Source organism: Bactrocera oleae, chromosome 4, assembly GCF_042242935.1.
Source record: "Bactrocera oleae isolate idBacOlea1 chromosome 4, idBacOlea1, whole genome shotgun sequence".
In the NCBI taxonomy this organism is placed as follows: domain Eukaryota; kingdom Metazoa; phylum Arthropoda; class Insecta; order Diptera; family Tephritidae; genus Bactrocera; species Bactrocera oleae.
In genome coordinates, this window is record NC_091538.1 from 33,862,262 (window position 1) to 33,887,662 (window position 25,401).

Below are 25,401 nucleotides of genomic sequence, written 5' to 3' on the forward strand. Positions count from 1 at the left end.
TACGAATTTTTAACGATTTTTGTTTACGTTAGTTTATCCTCATTAACAGTATATAATCATTTTGTTTCAATTGCGTCCAGTTTGTGACAGCGTTAAATAACTTCATTTACACGACTGTACAATTATTGCGTTCGACTAACTTACATATTATATATGTTTGCTATATCGTAAACAGATCTATAGATATCTATCGGTTTTGTTAGGTGTGTGGAGAATTAACTTTAAAATCTCAGTGTCGTAGTTTCACGTTATTAATTGAACAGGGCTATTTAGACAATTTTGAATTTCTTGTGTTCCACATAATGTTGTGTAACGAGTGTGAGACTGCTATTAGGTTGGGAAACTCAAAAACCCAGACATATGCCATTTGCTATGGTTCGAACCAAACGATCATGTAAGTGATTGTTAGTTTTGTTTAACTCAAACCAAAGGCAATACAACGAAGTCCAAACACACTACCCAGTATCCAAACTGATCCTCGGCCTACAGTCCCATCCCACATAGTGCCTAACTGCCTCTATTGTAATAACGATCCTGTTTATTGGATTTTTAAAAATTTGAAAATGATCCAAATCACGGTAGATTCATTGATCATTGACTCCTCAAAAAGTAGTTTTAAAGCAGTCTTGCTGCATAACGGAAATAAACTTCCTTTTGTACCGGTTGATGAAAGAGACTTACGAAAACATGAAATGTATTCATGAAAATATATAATACAATAAACAGGTTCGAAAATTTATGGCGAAGTTTTTTAGACCACGGCCTGGTTACAAAAAACTTCTCTGTTTCATTTGCGAATAGGGCAGTAGTGTTAGAAAAAGTCAGTATACAAGAAAAATCACTATTAAAGAAAGTGTGTCCAAAGCGTAATTCACTCACTCCATTTTTTCTATATAAGCAATAATTTCTCTAAATGTAGCTAATGTTTGCACTTTTTAAGAAAATATATGTTTTGACATATTATTACATATTATTGCTTAGTGGCCCTAGCAGAGAACTTAGAAGAACCATTTACGTTCTCTGGCCCTAGTACATTCATAATATGATATGAGTTTTCATGTGACAAAAAAAGTTAAAATTGTGTAAACCAGCGTCATTATTCGTTTTTTTTTTTATTTAAAAAAGCTTATACATCACTTCGCTTGAACGCCAATGTTTCATTCATTCTCGTCATTGGCATTTATATCAGCATTTTAACAACTGTAAAGATCTTTCTTGGACCAAGTCTTACACTAATACATACATAGACTTTGAGAATAACAGGAACAACGACAAGAATGCCATAGAAAGAGGGAAACTCAGGGCAAAAATCTAGGTATTCTTTCCTCATATTCGACTGCTCAAGCGGCGAGATTACCCAAAAAAGGCTCAAATTTGGTATAGTTGCCGTGTTATAAAATTATCCGTGTGTATGTTTCGAATGAACTCTATTATGTCATACTATACGGCGCTGAAAACGTGTTTATTCGCGCTAAAAGTTTGTCTTTGACAGTTTTTCGATTGATTTAGTCAGTTCGTTGTGAGCGCTCGTCAAAGATGGACACCAACAAAGAGAAAATTCGCTATATTTTACAATTTTTCTTCGATCCAAGCGAAAAAGCAGCCAGCGGCTGAAAATATTAATTTAGTTTATGGGCCCGATACTGTAAACGAACGTGTAGAACAAAAGTGGTTTGCTAGGTTCCGTTCCGGTATTTTCGATGTCAAAGACGCACCACGCGTCGGGAGGCCTGTCGTCGAAAATTGCGATAAAATCATGGAAATAGTGGAAACAGACCGTCACGTGAGCACTTATTTGACTGCTGAGGAACTAAAGATAAGCCAGAAAACCGTTTGGAACCATTTGCATAAACTTGGATTAAAAAAGGAGCTCGATGTTTGGGTGTCACACGAACTAACGCAAAAAACATGATGGACCGAATTTCCATCTGCAAATCGCTGCAGAATCGCAACAAAATCTACCCGTTTCTGAAGCGGATTGTGACTGGCGATGAAAAATGGGTCGCTTATGACAACATCGAGCGCAAACGGTCGTGGTCAAAGCTCGGGGAAGCGGCCCAGATGGTGGCCAAGACCTGATTGACGGCCAGGAAGGTTTTGCTGTGTGTTTGGTGGGATGGACAAGGAATCATCTACTGTCTATATATATTATAATGAAATTGCATTACTAATAAACTTATCATTATATATCAGGACATTAGTCACGGTAAAGAGTCCATACTAAGCTATTTCAAGTGTGAGCACCAATCGTGAAGCCAATACATTAAGGTGTTAGGGGTAGTAAAAATTTTCAAAGAATAAATTTTTTTTTCATTTTTGTTAAGTGTAATATTTTCAAAATATTCTCTGAAATTTTCAAATTGGTCCGATAATTACTTTTTGAGTTATTTGACAAATAACAAAGAGCACTTCGGCACTTCAAACCCCTCGGGAGCTCTAGTGTGAAACTTTAAATGCGTTTTTCTCAAAACTATGTTTTTTGAACTATTGACAACTGTAACTTAAAAACCGCTCAAAACATTTTAATAAAATTTATACAGCTTTTAAAATACATAATAAACTCGGGTCTGATCGAAGAAGGATTTTTTTTTTTTAAATTTCGATTTTTAAGACCATTTAACTGTTGATTTTTTCCCAAAAAGTTAGAAAAAAATTTCTGAGGCCGGCATTTTGTTAATTTCTGAAAAAAAGCTTCGATAAGGATCAGGATTATCTATTTATATAACTAATTTTTTCTATCCGATTGATTTTAGATGAATCTCCAAGGACTTATGATTGTCACCGCAAGGACCTTTTTTTGAAATTGGGTCAACATAGCTATAACTTTCAAATTTCTTTTTCCTGAAATTTTCGTGCCTTTAAGTCAAAACATTGTATAATATTGCCATATTACTACTTTTGCAAAATAACATGATTTAATAGCAAAAAAGAATTACTGAAAATACAAATTTTTTCGTGCCTCTGACTACCCCTTAAAAGAATTTTCATGACAACTAATACAGATATGTGTATGTACACAAAATATAACTTCTGTTCTAAATTATATATACAAAAAAAGAATAAATGTTAACTTCGGTTGCTCCCAAGCCGAAGCTATAATACCCTTCACAAATACAAAACGATCGTTTTCGGAGATTCCATTATTATCTTAGATAATGATCCGTTCCGAATTTCGTGAAGATATCTCGTCAAATGAAAAAGTGTTCCATACAAGAACTTGATTCCGATCGTTCAGTTTGTATGGCAGCTGACCATTTAGATCATATCCTAAATTTAAGATCGATATCTCAAAAACTGAGAGACTAGTTCGGGTATACATATAGAAACAGACGGACGGATTGACGGACATGGCTAAATCAACTCAGTTCATCATGCTATCATATATGTATATATTTTACAGGGTCTCCAACGTTTCCTTCTGAGTGTTACAAACTTCGTGGCAAACTTAATATACCCTGTTAAGGGTAAAATTACACTGGTAAACACTGTTTTTGTCATACGAATTTTTAACGATTTTTGTTTACGTTAGTTTATCCTCATTAACAGTATATAATCATTTTGTTTCAATTGCGTCCAGTTTGTGACAGCGTTAAATAACTTCATTTACACGACTGTACAATTATTGCGTTCGACTAACTTACATATTATATATGTTTGCTATATCGTAAACAGATCTATAGATATCTATCGGTTTTGTTAGGTGTGTGGAGAATTAACTTTAAAATCTCAGTGTCGTAGTTTCACGTTATTAATTGAACAGGGCTATTTAGACAATTTTGAATTTCTTGTGTTCCACATAATGTTGTGTAACGAGTGTGAGACTGCTATTAGGTTGGGAAACTCAAGAACCCAGACATATGCCATTTGCTATGGTTCGAACCAAACGATCATGTAAGTGATTGTTAGTTTTGTTTAACTCAAACCAAAGGCAATACAACGAAGTCCAAACACACTACCCAGTATCCAAACTGATCCTCGGCCTACAGTCCCATCCCACATAGTGCCTAACTGCCTCTATTGTAATAACGATCCTGTTTATTGGATTTTTAAAAATTTGAAAATGATCCAAATCACGGTAGATTCATTGATCATTGACTCCTCAAAAAGTAGTTTTAAAGCAGTCTTGCTGCATAACGGAAATAAACTTCCTTTTGTACCGGTTGATGAAAGAGACTTACGAAAACATGAAATGTATTCATGAAAATATATAATACAATAAACAGGTTCGAAAATTTATGGCGAAGTTTTTTAGACCACGGCCTGGTTACAAAAAACTTCTCTGTTTCATTTGCGAATAGGGCAGTAGTGTTAGAAAAAGTCAGTATACAAGAAAAATCACTATTAAAGAAAGTGTGTCCAAAGCGTAATTCACTCACTCCATTTTTTCTATATAAGCAATAATTTCTCTAAATGTAGCTAATGTTTGCACTTTTTAAGAAAATATATGTTTTGACATATTATTACATATTATTGCTTAGTGGCCCTAGCAGAGAACTTAGAAGAACCATTTACGTTCTCTGGCCCTAGTACATTCATAATATGATATGAGTTTTCATGTGACAAAAAAAGTTAAAATTGTGTAAACCAGCGTCATTATTCGTTTTTTTTATATTTAAAAAAGCTTATACATAACTTCGCTTGAACGCCAATGTTTCATTCATTCTCGTCATTGGCATTTATATCAGCATTTTAACAACTGTAAAGATCTTTCTTGGACCAAGTCTTACACTAATACATACATAGACTTTGAGAATAACAGGAACAACGACAAGAATGCCATAGAAAGAGGGAAACTCAGGGCAAAAATCTAGGTATTCTTTCCTCATATTCGACTGCTCAAGCGGCGAGATTACCCAAAAAAGGCTCAAATTTGGTATAGTTGCCGTGTTATAAAATTATCCGTGTGTATGTTTCGAATGAACTCTAAAACGAGTCAACTGATATTCATGAAAGTTGGCATATAAATGTAATTTGGTCCAACTTATATGATAGAATAGTTATTATTTAAAGTAATGGTCTCAATAATTAATAATGTAATTTAACTAAAATTATCGCGAAGAGTGAGCAATTAATAACAGATGAACAAATACTATTTACAATCGGATTAGGTTAATTGCCAGATAATTTCAGCACTATTGTACACGGAACTAAATAATGAATTGACAGTATTTTCCCAGATAAAAAAAATTAAATAATAATTACTTAAATCAAAACTGGCTGTGTAATCGGGCTATATTCACAGCTCACTCAAATATAATTTAATTATACCTTAGCCAAAGCAAGGCGTGGCCTTGGTCTTCTAGTTATACTCTCGCAACCTGTTGCTACAGAGTATAATAGTTTTGTTCACCTAACGGTTGTTTTGTATATATTTTTCGATTATTAGACTTTCTAAAGATTGAATATCGGTAGTTTGGATTAGAACTTTGTATATTGCATCAAAACTTCATGAAGGGTTTCAGAGTTTATCAAAATATCTATAAAATATTTGCATATCGGTTTGTAAAAACTAAAGGGGTATTCACACTAATTTTGCTAATTTGTTAGTCGTTCTACCGAGTAACGAAGTATCATCCTGTCAAGTTTGATAATAATAAAACAGCGATCAATCTCTAAGGTATAATAATGAAACTTAAAGAACGTTCTCCCAATGTAATAATGTCTCCTAGTGTTTAATATGGGTAAAATCGAGTCATTAGTTTCCATAGCCCCCGTATACTTACATAAAGAATCTCAGAGTTCCGTTTTACTCTCAACCATATATATCGGTCATTACGTGAGCTTTATGAATCTCAAGGAGCACATTTTTCTGGTAACAATATGTCTTCACGCCAAATATGAAAAAATCGGCTAAATACTTTTTCTAGCCCCACATACCTAATTTAAAGATTTTCGAACTTCCAGTTGACTTTATGGTGTACCGGATATATCGGTCAATATGTAAGATATCTTAACAAAAAGCAAAGCTAGTTTTCAAAAATCGTAGCAAAACGTAATACAAGAATTTTCATATACCCTCCTTACTTTATGACGTACATATATATAGGTCAATCTATGAGGTATCCTAATTTTTGTGGAGGTGAAATAGTATTGAATGAGCAGAACCCATATTAATGCGTAAAATAAAGCGCTTCAAAAAAATAACCCTGGCCGATCCAACACCGGAGTGGTCCTTATTCCTTTCGCGTCCGACTTCTTTCTGAATTTTATTTTTCGGTGAAAGTTTAATTGTACCTTTAAGTATAATGGCTGGTGGTATGAGGATCGAGCCGCTAAACGCGGAGAATTAGGTTAGGTTAAGAGGTCGATCCCAAGAAGAATCACACTTGGATAGCTTAAACGCCGGTCCGTTGTGGTACCTAAAAAACTCCTATAAGAAAAAAATGACTCGTGGATATTACAAATGAAAGCGATTTGGATTAAAAACGATTTGTGGGAGTATGGGGACGGCACGAAAGTGCGCCGCACAGATAAGGTAAAGCTCCAAGAGTGGGAAATTGCTGATCAAAAGGCATCAGCGGACATCTCGTTGGCTATAACGCTGTCAGAGATAGGGCTGATTTCGGAGTTAGTGCATGTGAATTTTGGTCGATATTGGAATCGTCATTTCAATCTAAGGGTGCAGCTAGAAAAGCGATGCTACTTAAACGTGTAGCATTGTCGCGCATGTCAGAAGACGAGAAAGTTTGAGAACATCTCAACGCATTCTTCGATGCAATAGAGAAGTTGAAAAAAATAAGCGTCGCAAGTGGTGATGAGCTACTAGCTACGGAATCATACGCGACGATAAGATGCGCATTTGAAACACTAGACGAATTGCCGTAGCGAACGTACTTCGTGTAAAAATTAATATGTGTCGCGAAAATCAAAAAAGGACAAAGTGGAAAATAATAATGTGCTTTAAATAAACAAAAAAACTATATCAACCGTACGTTGATCGAAATTCGGCGAATTCAAAGCGGTAGTATTTGAGGCCCCTGTAGAAAATATGAGATGGTTTTTAGACAGTGGTTGTACATCTCATATGAGTGCGAATACAAACATTTTTGAATGTACCAAGCAAATAAATGACGAATTAAGTTTAGCAAACAATTGCTTGATAAAAATAAGTGGTATTTTTAAAGTGTGCACTCCGGTAAACATTCACGGTGAAAAAATCAGTTCGGACTTAGAAAACGTTTTGCATTTGGCTGACTTGTGTACGAACTTGCTATCGGTTGATAAATTTAAACAGCAAGGTTAAAGAGGAGATGAAATGTTTGCCAATGGGCTATGAGTAAGAATGGGATGGGAGAATTTCACAAATATCATAAGAATTTTTTCTATATTAAGCATTAAATTCTCTAAATATAGCTGATGTAGTAATTTTTAAGAAAATATACCTATGTTTTGTTGTCACAAGGAAATCTGACTGTCATCGACATGCCTTTTCTTCTCTGCTCTCTTGTCAAAAAAAATTATATGCAAAAGAAATAACAAAGTTATCGAATTAAATTCGTACAAGAGAGTATGCGGTTTTTTACTAGTTTTATTCCTATATTTTACTTCCTGTCAAAGAAAGTCATATTAAAACCATCGTCAAATAAGACATACCTACATGACAGGAGTAAAGTCAACTATGCGGTATTAAGTCAGCTTCTAAAATCTTTCTATTGGGTAAATGGAAAATGGAAATTTTTTATCCCATTCAATCCACTTTTGACATACCGGCATACTATTATCAAAAAGGATTCTCTCTGAATTTCTGTAATATATCTCACAGATTGACCGATATTTTCAAAAGTTCGCAACAGGAACTTGGTCTACATATTCAGTATCTGGGGACTTGAATAGCCACTATTCGAGCAAAGTTTTATCCGTAGTCGTAGGCGTTGTTGTAATTCGAGTTCGTCCATTTTCACACTATAATGCAAGAATGTCTGGATAATATTACCAACCAAATTTAGTTGATATCGGTCGAGTACGTCCCGAGATTAGGTTTTCACATAAATGTGGGCGGTGCTACGCCCATTGTCCAAATTTGTTATTGGCAAATTTATTGTCTTGATTTATTGCGCTTTTGGTAGATTGCAGAACCGTTAGTTGATCATTAAGATATCTTAATATTTACTCAAGTTAACGCTTGCGCAGACGGACAGACAGTCACTTAAATTTCAACACGTCTCATCATTCTGATCATTTATTTATATATAACCTTATATCTACTCGATTATTTTTAGGTGATACAAACAACCGTTGGATGAACAAAACTATTATACTCAGTAGCAACATGTTGCAGGAGTATAAACAACAAAAATGCGCTAAGTTCGGGTGCAAACAAAATTGATTTACATTTTCCAATTTATAAGAATAAAAAAAACATTTTTTAGACAGCAGCAACATTTAGAAACATATAAATTCAACATTCGTTATCAGATGAAGTTTCTATCTTATAGCCTTGGCAGCGTTTATCCCGCTTAACTGCGCAATTAATCAGATCCAAATATATAGGTGGCAGACAGCGGAAATGCGAGTTCGTGAACAGTTGAATGCCATTTTAAGCAATTTCAAGGAGCTCCATTTCATTGTGGAGTGAGTTTTGAGCGCTTCTTTCTTAATGCCATCTCAAATTGAAACAGAGATAATAATTTTGATTCAAAAGAAATATGCTAAATACTAAAGTTACTTAATTATTTTTTATTCGTGTTTTCTTGTTTACAATTACAATTATTTTTGAAAAACAAGTATGTATCAGTGTTGGATATTTTCTATTCACAATAGAATACAGCTGTCTATTTTTACCAATGTTGCCAACGAATATGCCACTAATTCCCTTTATGTATGTTTACTTAAGGATAATATTTTGCCTCAATAAATCACTTAATATGTCATTTTTTTATTTTACAAGAATAACCACTACTTATACAGTGGAGAAGTAAGGTAGTCTACGGTACGATAGAAGTAAATATATGCTATATTAATTAGGTAGCAGTAGCATAGAAAAACAACAAGATGGAACGTATTTTGTTATAAAAAATATTATTGAAGACTATATCGTATTTTATAGATATTTTAAAAACCACATTAAATAAAAATTAAAACTCGGCTGCTTTGCTTCAATGTATCTTGGCTGAATTAAATTGGATTTGACAACAATGAACTTGACTTAGATATCTTTTTGTTAATGTAATATGTAACTTCAAATCGTGCATTGTTGTACAAAATTTACCTGAAAATATTCGTTGGCTTCTTTGTTCTCCTTTAGAAAAGTCTGTGCTAAGGGCTCGGCTGCACAATATTTGACGTGTTTGTCGAAATCTCTTTCAAGTCTAAGAAATGTTTTAGCTGTCATATTAGGTTGCTCTGAGTAATATTTAAGTCCTTCAATCAAAACCCTTGAAAATATCAATCTTAGTTAAAACTGGACTTCATGGTCTTAAATTTCAACTCTTACATATTATGAAATTCTGCAATTTGTTCAAAATTTGAAAAAATAATATCTTTGCTATCGCGAACAATTCGTGGAGCAGCAATTTTGTCAACGGCTCTGATATAACGATCAACAATATTTTGTAGGTCTCTAGAAAATTCTTCTTCCGTTTCAATTAGTTCTCTTACAGTTGCTCTAAAAAATGCGAAAATTAATATTTTACTTTTATAAATATACGTGTTTCTACATAAGTATAATATGTATACGTTCTTTAACATGTTGCAACAGAATATAATACTTATGTTGACCTAACAATTGTTTGTAACACCCAAAACAAATCCCGATATATATAGAGTTTATATAAATGATCAAGATCACGAAACGTTTTGAATTCCGAGTGACTGTCTGTCCGTCAGTCTGCCTGTCCATGAAAGCGCTAAATTGACTAATAATTACGACATCTTGATGAAACTTGGTAAACATGTTCCTTGGCACCCTGAGTATGTTGGTTTTGCAGATCATCAGACTCAGACCATTGTCAAGCTCACAAAATGCCGTTAAGCGAAAAATTATAATGGGCTACAAAAAAGCCACAAATTAAGAAACAAAACTGTAATTCGGTAGAGGGTATCGAAGTATTTAGTGACATTCTCTCACAAGCTATTAATTTTATATCAACCAAACTAATCAAAAACAAATTCCTTTAGCTTCTCCTTACACAGGCGGTAAAGCGGTTATGTTAAATACTACTTAAAGAGCGATAACTCACTAAATAAAAACGTCAGAAGCATTAAATTTCGCATCCGAGGTTGTTCAGAAAGGCTCCATAAGAATTGATGTAAAAATTATACAATAAGAGTGGAACCGTCCACTTTTAGGTGAAACCTATATCTCAGGAACTACTAACCCGATTTCAACTAAACTTGGTGCATAACAGGCTCTAACATCTTTATAACATTGTGAAAATTGCCGGAATGGATTACCTACACAAATTCCATCTGATTTCCTTACTTTACAATATGCCATCAAGTACCATTTCGAAACAAAATTATACAAAAATAGCGTATTTAAGGTATGCCAGTATTAGACAACATTTGGGATATATTATCGAATTTCAGAGAGAATCTATTCCTGATATAAATATTAATTCACACGTCGCCAACACACTTTGTTAGTTAATTCTTATATTTCGGACACTATATTTGCGACAAAGGTTTTTAATGAAGATAGATTTGTTTTTATACGTACATACATACATTTAACACCACTAGCAGATTGGCTTCGTACGTACTTGTATATACAGCATCCGTACGCTCTGATTGAAGCGTCGGAGAAACCATATATTTGGCAGATAGTACTCGACTCTATGTTTACGTACCGGGTTGGCTTTAAAATTCTACAAGCTAGTCTCAACGCGGCATGAAATCGACTCATCCCAATCTAGTGTTTGGATCCAAAGCTCTTACAATAAGATTTCTGCTTGGCTGCTTAGTGGGGTAAAAATCCAAGAGCAGAAATTGACAATATGTTTTGTTTAGTGGCGCGAAGATCATTGAAATTAGCATCCAAAAGAAACCGAAATAAATCCTCTTTAGGTAACCAATGAATTCCTAGTGTTTTAATTGATTTTTTGTTATGACTTTTCAGTGCAATCAGTGTCGAAAAATTAAGAGTGGTTCGAAAACAACTTCGTTAATTTCACTTACTCACTTATTATAAGATCTAAAGACTCAAAATTTTCAGATCCCGTTAATAAATCATCAAGATAAAAATCTCTTTTAATGGCCATTGAACCGATTGTGTTAAGTCGAAAAATCTGAATTTAATCTAAGGGATGCTCTCTTTACACAATTAGCTGACAGTTTCTGTCTTCTTCATGCACAATTATTTAGCGGTACATTTTAGTATGTCTGTCTTTAAATCGTACTTATGTAAGCGAAAACGAAGAAGAGTTCAGTAATACTCTTCTTGAATGGTTGGACCTAGTATCAAAATTTCATTTAATTTTAAATAGTGTGGCTCACTCGGGATCTTATTATTTGTTCGGTTCATGTGACCCAGTGCTTTACACTCATTAATAAAGTCCAGATACATTTTACGATTTTATTTGCATACTTATTTTGCTCAGGTGTAAACTTGTTGCTGTTTGTTTCTGAAGTAAGTTTCTACAGAGCCCAAAATTTTTGGACTAATGAATCTATTGACAAGAAGTCTTCTTCAGCTTGGCATACAAGTAATGTGCTGTTTACTTCGGTAGGAGGACCTAAACTCCTGACATTTTTGCCAAATATTATACAATCCACCCCAGAAGAGTTCTCTGTTGCGTTGGTTGATTAGGACTACTTTGAATTTGGCCCCGAGCTAACAGATCGAAAAGGTTTCTGCTCCCAATAATTTATAAATCATTTGGGATTTGTGGAGTTTTGGATCCGCCAATTCTTTAACATTATTGTTATGGTCTGGGTGATTAGTCGAAATACATCACATTATTCAGAATTCCACCGAAAATTCGTAATTATTTACTAGGTATTATTTTTGACCCGACTTTCATATTGGAATTTAGGATTCCTCTAATATTTAACGTGCTGTTTTGGCATCGAATTCGCAGTTTTTGGGCCAAATCCTCCGTCATAAAGTTGACTTGAGATCCTGAGTCCAGCAAGACACTTGCGGACAGGTATTCTCCACAGCTGGTCCTCACAAGAATAACTGCTATTGCCAACATTATCCGATCAGGCACACTTGTTGTATGCATTGCATTTCGACTGATTGTAATTGCAGCAACTAAAGCTGACCTCGTCGTTTTCATGTGTTGTTGCCTCATGTGACTCGTGCTAGCTGAGGCTACGGGTTTCGTCGTCGAACTTTCCGCTCTTTCCGCTTTAACTGTTGAAATCTTCTATTCAGGGTGGCTCCACAATCCTTCCAAAATGGTAGCTTGCCATAAACCAGCTGTTCTTCCTACTTGGATCGGGTGGTAGAGCCAACCTTTGTTATGGCTATATGTACGATTAGCGTACTTGTGATTTGTTTCTCATCGCCTAGCGATAGCAATGAGTCATACACAGCCGACACTTCATCGATCATCGCGCGCAATGAAGGTGCTGATTGCTGTGAGATAATTGACAGTTCAAAAAGTTTCGAAACGGTATTGAAAAATATCAAACATTTTTTATCGTAAACTTTTTTGAGACTTGCCAACGCCTTCGGCTAATTTTCATCCGAAGTTTAAATGCTTTTACTGTTCCCGACCTTCTCCAGATAAATAATTAAAAATATTTCAATATCTAGTATGTTTGGAAGACTATGAACCAAACTCTCACACAAACTTACGAAATTTGTTTTATCAATTATGTCCTCTAACTCTTCTCGAGCCATGAGTTTTCGTTAACCTTTGAAACTATAGATTGGCATTTCATTAATTTTTTAATATGTGAATTTAGTATATCGAGACGACATTCTAATTTGATGGGACCTTAATACATAATATTTCCAAGAAGGTCCGTGATTATGCGCAAAATGCTACTTTTCGCCACCGTTCTTTGACGCTTTAATAATTCCAAGTCGCTCAACTCCTTACTAAGAGAGAGGTTGGTGATAGTTGGCTTTGGCTTGCTTATTTTTGCTTTTTTGAATTAAAATTCCTGATAAATACACGAAAAACCAAACCGAAATATATGCAAAATGAGCAATAGGGGCATTTTTTTTAATTGATAATTTTCGAGTAACCACGAAAAATTCCCAGAAAACTGACCAAATTGTAAAATTGTATTGAGTTTCGCTTTTGTTTTGCAATTTATAAAAATATCGCACTTTAATTTATGAATGAGAACGCTACCGCAAATCCCACAATCCCTTTTTCACTTTAATATGCGTATAGGTTTACATGCATATACACACGTATTTTAAAACCATATAATATAATATGGTATATGTAGATGTATGTAAAAAATTGTGGAAAAGGTATAGCCAAAAGCTGAAAGTGTGCACTTGCTTTTGTTGTATTTTAATTTTCTTATTTATCTTTGTCTTTTGTTCGCACCCTTTTCAATAATTCGCTTTCGTTACCTGTTGTGAATGTGTTGGCGGTTTGCCTGAGTTCACTTCCCTTTGACAGAAGATGCAGTTACAGCTCATTCTCACAAAGCGTCAGCAGCAGTGAATATAGCGTCGATGTTAGCAGAAATAATTAGTGAAATAATCTTTGGATTATTTATAAAACCGAATATTACAATAACGGAAAACACAAAAAAAATAATAAAGTTACATACATACATATGTATAAAATTTTTTATGTTACTATATCAACTGCTCTGAGAGTTGACGAGTTATAAAAAGGAACATTTTTTATACATTTACTTATGTTACATGAGAACAAAAAATTTATACTTAAAATACGTTTCATTGAAGTACTTTATTGATCAATAATCCACCTGTTTTTGTTTAAAAATAGTAATTTGTTCACGTTTTTAGCCTTCAGTTCCGTTCAACTATCTGATATTAGCAATCCAGCCTGGATAAAGATTCTCTCCGACCCTGTAAAATTAAAAATAATTAATGTGATATGTGTAAGATGTCACATAATATGTTTCAATTTCATAAGGGAAGTTTCTTTACAATTTTTATTTTTCCACAGTTCTTAACTATTTTTTAAAATACTGCAAAACCGTGGCGTCAAAAATTCTGACTTGTGGCTGCATGTAAGAACAACTGAGGTTATGCGCAGCCGGCATTTCAGAATATTAGAAATTCTTACTTAATAGTAAATATTTCGGCGACATTCCTTGTAACGAATCCAACACCTAATTAAAATGTAAAAAATAGTTAAATGTAATAATTTATATATTATTTTAAAAATGTCATGTACCTACCAAGCCAAGAATGAAAAGATGATTTTGAGGCTACCATCCCTGCAACCCTGTTTAATCACCGGCTAATTGCCCAACAGCGCTATCAGAGATTTATTTTAAAGTTTCTATGAGTTTCTTAAGTCCAAATTGATAATTTAAACCGAGACTCCTGTGTATGTGTGATCGTTCATCCCTTTCTTACGCATTGGGCTTATGAGTTACACGGTGTGTATGTGTTAGTTTCTGCGCTAATTCTTTCAATGTATTGAGTTTCCGTAGCCATGACTTGCTGGGATGTTATCCAAAATTACCAGACTATATCATTATATAGCTTTATTAATTGAAATTTTATGAAATTATTGGTAAGTCTAGTTAAGGCATAAGCCATAGATAGTCAAAATAAAACTATCGATACTATCGATTGTTTTGCAGCTCTACCACTTATGCTTGTTTGTTTTTCACTGCACTTATACGTATATTTGTATGTTATTTTCTTTTATTTTCACTCGTACACATTATTTCTTTATTTTTTAATATCTTGTCTTCAATATTTGTTATACTCTCGCAACCTGTTGCTACAGAGTATAATAGTTTTGTTCACCTAACGGTTGTTTGTATCACCTAAACCGAATCGAGTTAGACATAGGGTTATATATATATAAATGATCAGAATGAAGAGGCGAGTTGAAATCCGGGTGACTGTCCGTCCGTCCGTCCGTCTGTCCGTGCAAGCTCTAACTTGAGTAAAAATTGAGATATCTTTATGAAACTTGGTAGACATGTTTCTTGGTACCGTGAGACGGTTGGTATTGCAGATGGGCGTAATTGGACCACTACCACGCCCACAAAACGCCATTAATCAAAAACAAATAAGATACAAGACTGTTATTTGATACAGAGGACTACATTAGGGAAGGGCATCTGCAGTTAAATTTTTTTTTTAAGTGGGCGTGGTCCCGCCCCTAACAAATTTAATGTACATATCTCCTAAACCGGTAATGCTATAATAACAAAATTCACTGGAAGCAAATGTCTATAGCATTTCTATCGACGGTGTGAAAATAGTTAAAATCGGGTCACAACCCCGGCTACTCCCCATATAACGGTACTGTAAAAAACTACTAAAAGCGCGATAAATCAAGCACTAAACACTCTCTGCGATGGTATGAGATGACTTTATAGGAACCGCGTTCAAAATTAGATAGTGGGCCTGGCACCGCCCACTTTTAGGTGAAAACCCATATCGTTAGATCTGCTTAACCGATTTCAAGCAAATTCGGTGCATAACGTTCTTTTCATATTTCTATGTCATAGTGCGAAATAGGGCGAAATCGGACTACAACCACGCCTATTTCCCATATAACACCATTTTCAATTCCATCTGATTCTGTCACTTTCCACTATGCATATCAAGCAAAAATGATTGCATCGGGGTAAAACTTTGCGTGAATAATGAGTTTGAAGTATGCCACAGTGTGACCGAAAATTGTCTAAATCGAGTCAAAACTGTTCAAGCCCCTAAGTAATGAATATGTGGACCCCAGTGCCAATAGCTGACTTTTTACCGAAAATATCCAAGAAATCTAAAACGAGTATACCATTTGACTTGGCGAAAGTATAAAATGTTCGGTTACATCCGAACTTAGCCCTTCCTTACTTGTTTGTTTTGTATTCGATACGTTCGTCTATATATTCGCATATAATATATACATACTTATATGTATATTTTTTTTTTAAGAAAGCTTTTTAATATTTCTCATCAATTAGACACAAAATTTCTTTTTCGTGTATATAAATTATGCCCGATATGCTAACAATGATATGAAAATATATCAACAAAATTTATTGTATTTTTTCTGCCTATGAAGTAATTAAATTAAACTTTAATATTGCCTTTATGAATTATTCTGTTTCCCCTTCGTATTTTAACTTTATATCCTAAATCATCTAATACTATTTATTTTATTATATTTAGGATTTAATTTATTCGTTTCTCCAAAAGTTTTTTTACATATTAGTTCTTCCTTATGAAACCTGTACTTGTGATATTGTAACATGTAATTTAAATGTACGTGGGTTTCTTAATTAAATAAAATATTACTAGGTCTTTTATCTGTTACTGAATGTATAAATTGAATATATTGTTGAACAATTAATTCAAAATTAGTATTTAAGCTTAATTCTTGCTTTAAGCATCTTGAAATTTATATTAATGTTGACTGAATTCTTTCTAATTGTTCACTACTAGTACTGTGACGTGGTATACAACATTCTGTAATAAATTTGTATATTTAACCGTTCCATTAAGGACTTGAACTATAGTGTAATTAAGCCTGGTTCATTATCTATAACTATACAGGTTGGTGAAAAAGTTTCTGTGCTCGAAATGCAAAAATACTGTTTTTGGTGCGAAATATATTTATTTATTATTTATTTATTCAACATAATTTCCCTTAATTTCAATACACTTATTCCAACGATCCTCTAATAATTTTATGCCATCGCTATAATGACTTTCCGGAAGCTCTGCAAAATACCCGTCTACGGCTGTAATGTTAGTAGTATGTGGCATGTTAGTAGTATGTGGTATTAAAAAAAATTTATAAAATCGGGTTAATACTGCCCTCAAATTCCATAAACTACTTATAATGCTTTTCGTTATTCTAACCAGTTTTATTCCGAATATGTCGGTCAGTGAGTATTAATATTTTTTTTTTATATATAAAATTGCTTCAAAATATGTTCTCGAGTATAGCAGAGCAATGTCAAAACTAATATATTTCTCTATCCTCAATATATATATGATTTCCGTCTTTCCACCTGACTTTACACCGTTCCGGTTGATCAACGTGATATTTTAACGAAATTAAGTGGAAAAGATTTCTTAAAAATTATGTGGTTTGACGCTGAATTAGAATGAAATTAGTATATACTAAGTCTAAACCTCACACCTTCATATAATGAATTCCGATTCTCTTATTGACGTTTGCCACCTAAGCTTATAATATAAAATTTAGCCATTTTGGTGGAGTTAATATCACATTCATACTTATGTATATCTCACTTCAAGCAATAAAACTGAGACTAAGTTTATGGCCTTTAATATAAGTCAAGAAGATACCAAATTTGATTGTAATTTAATCACGATATCATTTAATAATGGATGTTTAATTCAACATTTTTTAATATACGGTTTGGAGGAATTTTCTGGTCTTTGATTTTCCCAGCTCACATGTACTACTTATGGTATAATTTTTTTCGTCAATTTGATAATTTAATGAAATTAAATGGACAGTTTTTCTTAAAATTATTGTATATCGCTGCATATGAATGAAATTGGTCTAGACTTTGTTTAAACCTTATAACCCTAATATACTGATTTCCGCTCCTCTGGTCGAACCCCTTTGGTTCACTTTATATCACATATACCATGTTTGAGTTAAATAGCTTCTTTTTATAAAAGTTAAAAAATAGTATTGACACAAAATAAATCTATGATCAATAACATAAGTTAATAAGATACCAAATAATAATCGAGTAATGAATGTTGAATTTTTATACTTTCGCAACATGTTGCAACAGAGTATAGTTTTGTTCACCAAAGAGTTGTTTGCATCACCTAAAGTGATAGATATAGATTTCTATATACATATATCTCTTCTAATATTTGGTGATAATCAGTGGTTAGGTATATTTTCCCAGCCATCATGTTGAACTTAATATTAAACAAGCAAGGAAGGGCTAAGTTCGGATGTAACCGACCATTTTATACTCTCGCAAAGTCAAATGGTATACTCGTTTGAGATTTCTTTGTGGATTGACTGATATTTTCGGTAGAAGGTCAACTATAGGCACTGGGGTGCACATATTTAGTACCTATGGGTTTGAACAGTTTTGGTTCGATTTAGACAATTTTTGGCCGCAAGGTGGCATACTTTAATTGCATTATTCAGGCAAAGTTTTACCCCGATATAATCATTGTTACCTGATTTGCATAGTGGAAAGTGAAAGAATCAGATGGAATTGAAAATGGTGTTACATGGGAAGTAAGCGTGGTTGTAGTCCGATTTCGCCCATTTTCGCACTATGACATAGAAACATGAAAAGAACGTTATGCACCGAATTTGGTTGAAATCGGTTGAGCAGATCTCAAGATATGGGTTTTCACCTAAAAGTGGGCTGTGCCACGCCCATCCTATAAAGCCAATTTATACCATCTCAGAGATAAAATTTAATGTCTCTGGCGTGTTTAGTGCTTGATTTATCGCGCTTTTAGTAGTTTTTAACAGTACCGTTATATGGGGAGGGGGCGGAGTTGCCACCCGATTTCAACTATTTTCACACCGTCAATAGAAGTGCTAAAAATATTTGCTTCTAGTGAATATTGTTATTATAGCATTAGCGGTTTAGGAGATATGCACATTAAACCTATTAGAGGCGGGACCACGCCCACTTTTTAAAAAAAGTTTTAACTGCAGATGCCTCTTCCTAATGTGATCCTGTGTACCAAATAACAGTCTTGTATCTTATTGCGGAGCTTAGTTATGGCAAGTTATTTGTTTTTGATTAATGGCGTTTTGTGGGCGTGGCAGTGGTCCGATTACGCAATACCAACCGTCTCACGGTACCAAGAAACATGTCTACCAAGTTTCATAAAGATATCTCAATTTTTACTCAAGTTAGAGCTTGCACGGACGGACAGACGGACGGACGGACAGACAATCACCCGGATTTCAACTCGTCTCTTCATCCTGATTATTTATATATATATAACCCTATATCTAACTCGATTAGTTTTAGGTGATACAAACAACCGTTAGGTGAACAAAACTATTATACTCTGTAGAAACAGGTTGCGAGAGTATAAAAATATACCAGACAACAATGCTAAAAAAGTTTCTTAGAGGGCTGGACTTTGTATAGAGCAAAAAAATCTTTCTAGAAAAAATTGCATGAAATAAATATTAGTAATGTAGTATCATAAGGGCTAAAGACCCTTTTTATGTGGTTATAGATAAACTGCGACCATCGGTTTACATGCTACTGTCTATTATTTCAGTTTTGCGACACATTTTAATATGAAGGTCATGAGGTGAATTGTAAACTCAAGAAAATTACATTTTTACCTAGCGCCGTTGGCAGCTTATGAAAGGTTTAGATATTAAGACAGAAAGAAGAAAATCTACATACCTGCTCTACATATGTGTATACCATACTTAATTATATGTAAGTTATTGTTAATTTAGCCTTCATGGGTAGACCCTTCAAAATAGGTACCATTTTAACAAAAGTAATTTACGGAGGGATTTTCCGAGAACTTAATTTCAATACAATGAAATAAACTACTAATTTCTAAAATATAAATATAACTAAATATTATGTACTATTATGTTAGTGAATAGCTAAGTAATATAAGTATAGGTATACAAAAGTACGTAAGCTGTACCAACATGTTGTAAGAGTATAATAAATATCAGTACACGGTGTTTGTAGTTTCAGTTTCACTAGATGTCTTTACAAGCAAAGTGCTTTGTTCAAACTAATTTTAGTGTATTACACAGTACAGTGTACAGTGACGAGCAGTAGCATAGCAAGGACTTACAAGGAAACAGTGAAAGAGAGCAGCACCTAGGATCCAACTTTAAACACCTGGACGGACTGAATTATATAAGTATTATCTATAAGTATTTTATATATTAATCCATTTATTATTAATTAATCATGCCTAGATTAAGTAGAAAATCTATATTACTAAGTCGTCTTCAGAAAAGAAGACGTATGAGAGTTCTTCGTGCAAACTCTTTATATAGAGATAGTGAGCAGTCACAAAATACTGTAAGTCACGCTAATCGTAGATTAGATTCCGATGTACGTCTGTCCGAAGAAATTATCAATACAAATCAACATAGAACCAGGCGGAAAAATTCGCAAATTCGCTCTGAAGAGCAAATAAGAGATACTCGAGGTCATAGGTCTCGGCGTGAAGACCCCAAGGTTCGATCTGTTGAGCAAATTGCAAATACTGTTCAACATAGAACAAGGCGGCAAGATCCGCAAATTCGCTCTGAAGAGCAAATAAGAGATACTCGAGGTCATAGGTCTCGGCGTGAAGACCCCGAGGTTCGAGCAAGTTGCAAATATGTTCAACATAGAACAAAGCGGCAAGATCCCCAAATTTGCTCTGAAGAGCAAATAAGAAATACTCGAGGTCATCATAGATCTCGGCGTGAAGATCCCGAGGTTCGATCTGTTGAGCAAGTTGCAAATACTGTTCAGCATAGAACAGTGCGGCAAGATCCGCAAATTCGCTCTGAAGAGCAAATAAGAGATACTCGAGGTCATAGATCTCGTCGAGAAAATCCTGAGGTACGTTATGATGAACAAAGTAGGAACACTAGGGATCATAGAGAACTTCGCGCAAGAAATCCTGAGTATAGGAATTTAGAGCGCATTCGTGATCAAATGCAAAGAGAACATGCAAGAAGAAATCCTGAAATAAGGAGAGAGGAGCGTGATAGTGAAACACAATGTCGACAGCTTAGTAGGAGGGGTATGAGGGAAGAAATTTTGAATCAGAGACGTCTTAGACAAGGTCAAGTTCGCCTTCGTAGAGATAACCCACTCAATAGACAAATTGAAAACCAAAGGCAGTCCCAACGAATCCGATTAACGAGAGAAAATAATGTTATAGAAACTGATAATAGTGGCAATTTAACAGATTTTAAAAACTTTTATTTCCAAAATATAAATAAGGACCCTACTGAAATATGTATTTGCTGCGGCGGCTTATGGTTTTCACACCAAGTTCGCAAATTAAATTTCGAAACTATTGCGCAAGGTCACCCGAATGCTGCATCCGCCTTTTTTTAATGCAAAAATTTCCTTCAGAAGATGGAAATTACAATTTTTGTGCTACTTGCAAAAATGCGATTTTTAAAAAGAACGTTCCAAAAATATGTTTAGCTAACGATCTAGACTTTCCTGAAATACCGGATTGTTTGAAAGGTTTAACCCCAATTGAAGAACGTCTCATAATGCCTAGATTGCCTTTTATGACAATCCGTCCGTTAGGATATCAAGGTCAGAGTTTGCTCAAAGGTGCTGTTGTTAATAAACCAATTTCTGTTAACAATATTGTGACATCTCTACCAAGGTCCTTTGATGAGGCTCATGTTATACAAATTCACTTCAGAAGGCGTTTGGAATACAATCATGATTACATGGTCGATACCATACGCCCCGCAAAGATTATGGAAGCTTTGCAATTCTTAGTGAATACCCCTCTGTATCGTGAGCACAATATACATATTAATGAAAACTGGATTTCAGAATTTAATAACCAAGAAGAAGTTCCGTTTGTTGCATCTGCTGAGGATTCCCGATTGGTTCAATCTTTTCATGCGGCACAAACTTCTCATGATAATCCCTCAGGTAAGAAATATCTGCACAGGAAGCAGAAGTATTCATAAATACTTCTCGACCTGAGGAACGTGTTCGAATGGTAAAACCTAGAGCCGAACTTCAGAACCTTCCTTCAGGTTCGACTGAAATATTCGTAGCCGGTATTTTAGACCGTTATGTTCAAAGATCCGATCAGTTAGAAACTCTTTGTTTAGCTGATTTTGCATCTAGGTATAAACATTTTAAATCTGGTAGAAGAGCACAAAATAGTGATCATGAAGAAGAAGAGAGGGAAGAAGATAATTAACCAGAAAGCGGGGTTGTCATGCCTCTTAAAGACGGTAGCGGTTTTGTGAAAAAACGTACCAAACCTTGTATTATTCGGTATAGAAGGTTTAACCCAGATTAATGTTAATGCGTTACTAGCCTTGGCGGAATGAACAGCAAGATCTCATTGAAAACGATAATGAGCAGACTTGTATATCACATCGTATTATAATTGAGGAAAATCAAAGAAAATATGATGTTTTTGAGCAAAGAGAACTTGAAAATGTTCTAAAAAGTCTTTATAATGAAATAGGCTTAGACGAAGGTGCTCAAAATGAACTACCTATCGTGGAAAATGAGTTCAGAGTGTTGGCACTTCCAGAAATAAACCCAAATATAAATTTGCTGGACTTGCATGGCGAAGATTCAACAGATAATGGCACTGAATCTGATTGCAATATTAGACTTATTAAACTACGCCCCTTAATTCCAGTTGAGGAATTATTTTCTTTAGTTCAAAGTCTAAATACTAAGCAAAGAACCTATTTGACACATTTGATGCACCACCTAACAACAAATCTCCCATTTTATGAGTTCATTAGCGGCGGTGCAGGTGTAGGAAAGAGTCGTTTGATATCTGCAATATATCAAGCTCTTAACCATCGTTACAATTCTACACCTGGATCCAATCCAAGTTCCTTAAAAGTTCTTCTTTGCGCACCTACGGGTAAAGCAGCATTCGGAATAGGTGGAATGACCCTTCATTCAATATTCTCTTTACCTGTTAATCAGTTGAAGAGAGTTGAGGCCACTTAGCAATGACACAGTGAATTCATTGTATTCCAGACTTATCGATTTAAAATTAATCATAATTGATGATGATGATGATAAATACTTTGAATTAACAGAGATAATGAGACAACGGGAGGATCAGGCCTTTGCAATTGCATTAAATCATATGGCATCTGGTACTATGACAAATGAGGACATATCACTCATTGAAACTCGAGTAGTTAATTTCGAAGAAGTTCCCGATGATGCCATACATTTATTTTGGTCCAATGAAGAGACAAATAATTTCAATGCCCTTAAGCTCAGCCGAATCCCAACAGAAGTTTTCCTTTCAACTGCAAAAGACTCAGTTAAAGGAATTGGTATAAATGAAAATGATAATATTTTGGAAAGAGGTAAACTTTTCAAAACTTCTGAAACGCAGGGACTGCCCTATGAATTGACACTAAAAACCTCCGCCAAATATATGATTACAGTGAACATAAACACGTGTGATGGCTTGGTTAATGGGGCAGCTGGACAACTTATGCAAATTGATTTCCATTGTTCTTTTCCAACAATTCTGTGGATTAAATTTTTGGAACCTTCTGTTGGTTTGATAGCACGATCAAAAAAGCCTCATCCTCTAGAAAGTTCTTGGACACCAATTGAAAAAGTTCTAAAATCTTTTTAATATAAAAGAAATGAACAAATTTCAATTGAAAGAAATCAGTTTCCAGTTGTTCCGGCTGAGGGAATAACTATTCATAAAAGTCAGGGTGCCACATATAATAAAGTTGTAGTTCATACTCGACCCAGAATGCCTAGAGCCTCAATATATGTCGCTTGTAGTCAAGCTACTTCTGCAGAAGGTCTATTCATCATAGGACATTTTATTCCTCCTAACAAATTTTCTGAATCGGATCCCGTATTTAGGGAACTGAGGGAATTGAACACAAATAAAGCTTTGACAACAAGTTTCAATTTTATGATTTCCCGAACATCAGGACATCAAATTTTATTCCTTAATGTTCAGAGTCTTCACGCTCACATTAATGATATAAAAAGCGACTGTTTAATGCTATCTTCAGATATTTTATGTTTCGTAGAAACTTGGAGTTATCCTTGCGAAAGTTTTGATATACCAGGATTTACTCCAATTAACGAGCTGAGGATAGATAGCACGGAAACAACTAACAGAAATAAACGGGGCATTATAATATATGCAAAGCATAGTATTGCTTGCTCTATAGAATCAAAGGCTGTAAAGATAATTTATTCAGGCCGCAAAGTTTTAGTAGCGGTTTCGTTTAAATGTTTCAATATTAATATTCTGGTTCTATATAGAAATTCAGCTTTCTCTGTCAGGCAATTAATTGTAGAACTTCAGGAAGTCCTTACTTCTTCATTTGTTTTTTCCAAATATAATCGAATTGGAATGGTATAGGAATTTTGACAGTAGTTTTTAAGACAATTTAAAGAAAAATATGTAAATAATCTAATTAAGAAAATTTAAATTATATATATAATTTGTTATTATATATGACATTATTGTATAAATATATGATAGAAATTATATAGTATAAGGAAAAAAGAAACATATTTGGATATATGTACAAGAATCTCTACAAAAATTTATGTTTAAATTGTAAATATTATATACAAATTAATATAATAATATTATATCATTTTTAAAGTTGTTAATATTTATTATTTTTAAGCTAACCATATATAATAATATCGATATAATAAATAAAAAAATGTTATTCATTGTTCAAAAACGAATTCTTTTCCTACTTCTCAATACAGTTGTAATGCATTCTATATAAAATCAATTATAAGCGTATACAAAAAGCACAAGAACGATTTCTCATAATTTGAGTAAATTTAGTTTACAAATTGCTCTAATTATTGTCACTGTGAGTGAAAAGTAAATAACTAAGGCAACATTCCTACTTCTAATTATTAAAATGTATAAAGGAGTCTCAAACGAATATACCATTTAACTTCGCGAGAGTATAAAATGTTCGGTTACATCCGAACTTAGCCCTTCCTTACTTGTTTTGTTTTGTTTTATACTCTTGCAACCTGTTGCTACAGAGTATTATAGTTTTGTTCACCTAACGGTTGTTTGTATCACCTAAAACTAATCGAGTTAGATATAGGATTATGTATATATAAATGATCAGGATGAAGAGACGAGTTGAAATCCGGGTGACTGTCTGTCCGTCCGTGCAAGCTCTAACTTGAGTAAAAATTGAGATATCTTTATGAAACTTGGTACACATGTCATAGGCATCTTGAGTTAAAATTTTTTTTTTAATGTTGGCGTGGTTCTGTTAAAAACTGCTATCCGTCCGTCGATCCGTGCAAGCTCTAACTTGAGTAAAAATTGAGATATCTTTTAGAAACTTGGTAGACATGTTTCTTGGTACCGTAAGACGGTTGGTATTGCAGATGGGCGTAATCGGACCACTGCCACGCCCACAAAACGCCATCAATCAAAAACAAATAAATTGCCATAACTAAGCTCCGCAATAAAATACAAGACTGTTATTTGTATTACACAGGATCACATTAGGGAGGGGCATCTGCAGTTAAAATTTTTTTTTTAAGTGGGCGTGGTCCCGCCCCTAATAAGTTTAATGAGCATATCTCCTTAACCGCTAATGCTATAATAACAAAATTCACTGGAAGCAAATG

The 25,401-nt window shown here is 34.1% G+C and overlaps 1 protein-coding gene across 4 annotated transcripts in view; it reads right to left on the bottom strand.

The window, feature by feature from the left end:
• Obsc (Obscurin) overlaps positions 1 to 25,401 on the bottom strand; it is a 358,871-nt gene that overhangs the window by 283,018 nt on the left and 50,452 nt on the right. For all 4 annotated transcript variants that reach the window (XM_070108137.1, XM_070108138.1, XM_070108141.1 and 1 more), the window contains 2 exons: positions 9,434 to 9,604; positions 9,209 to 9,374 (listed from right to left, as the gene is read on the bottom strand). In XM_070108137.1, the coding sequence (XP_069964238.1) occupies positions 9,209 to 9,374; positions 9,434 to 9,604 (337 nt within the window). The remainder of the gene's footprint in view (positions 1 to 9,208; positions 9,375 to 9,433; positions 9,605 to 25,401) is intronic.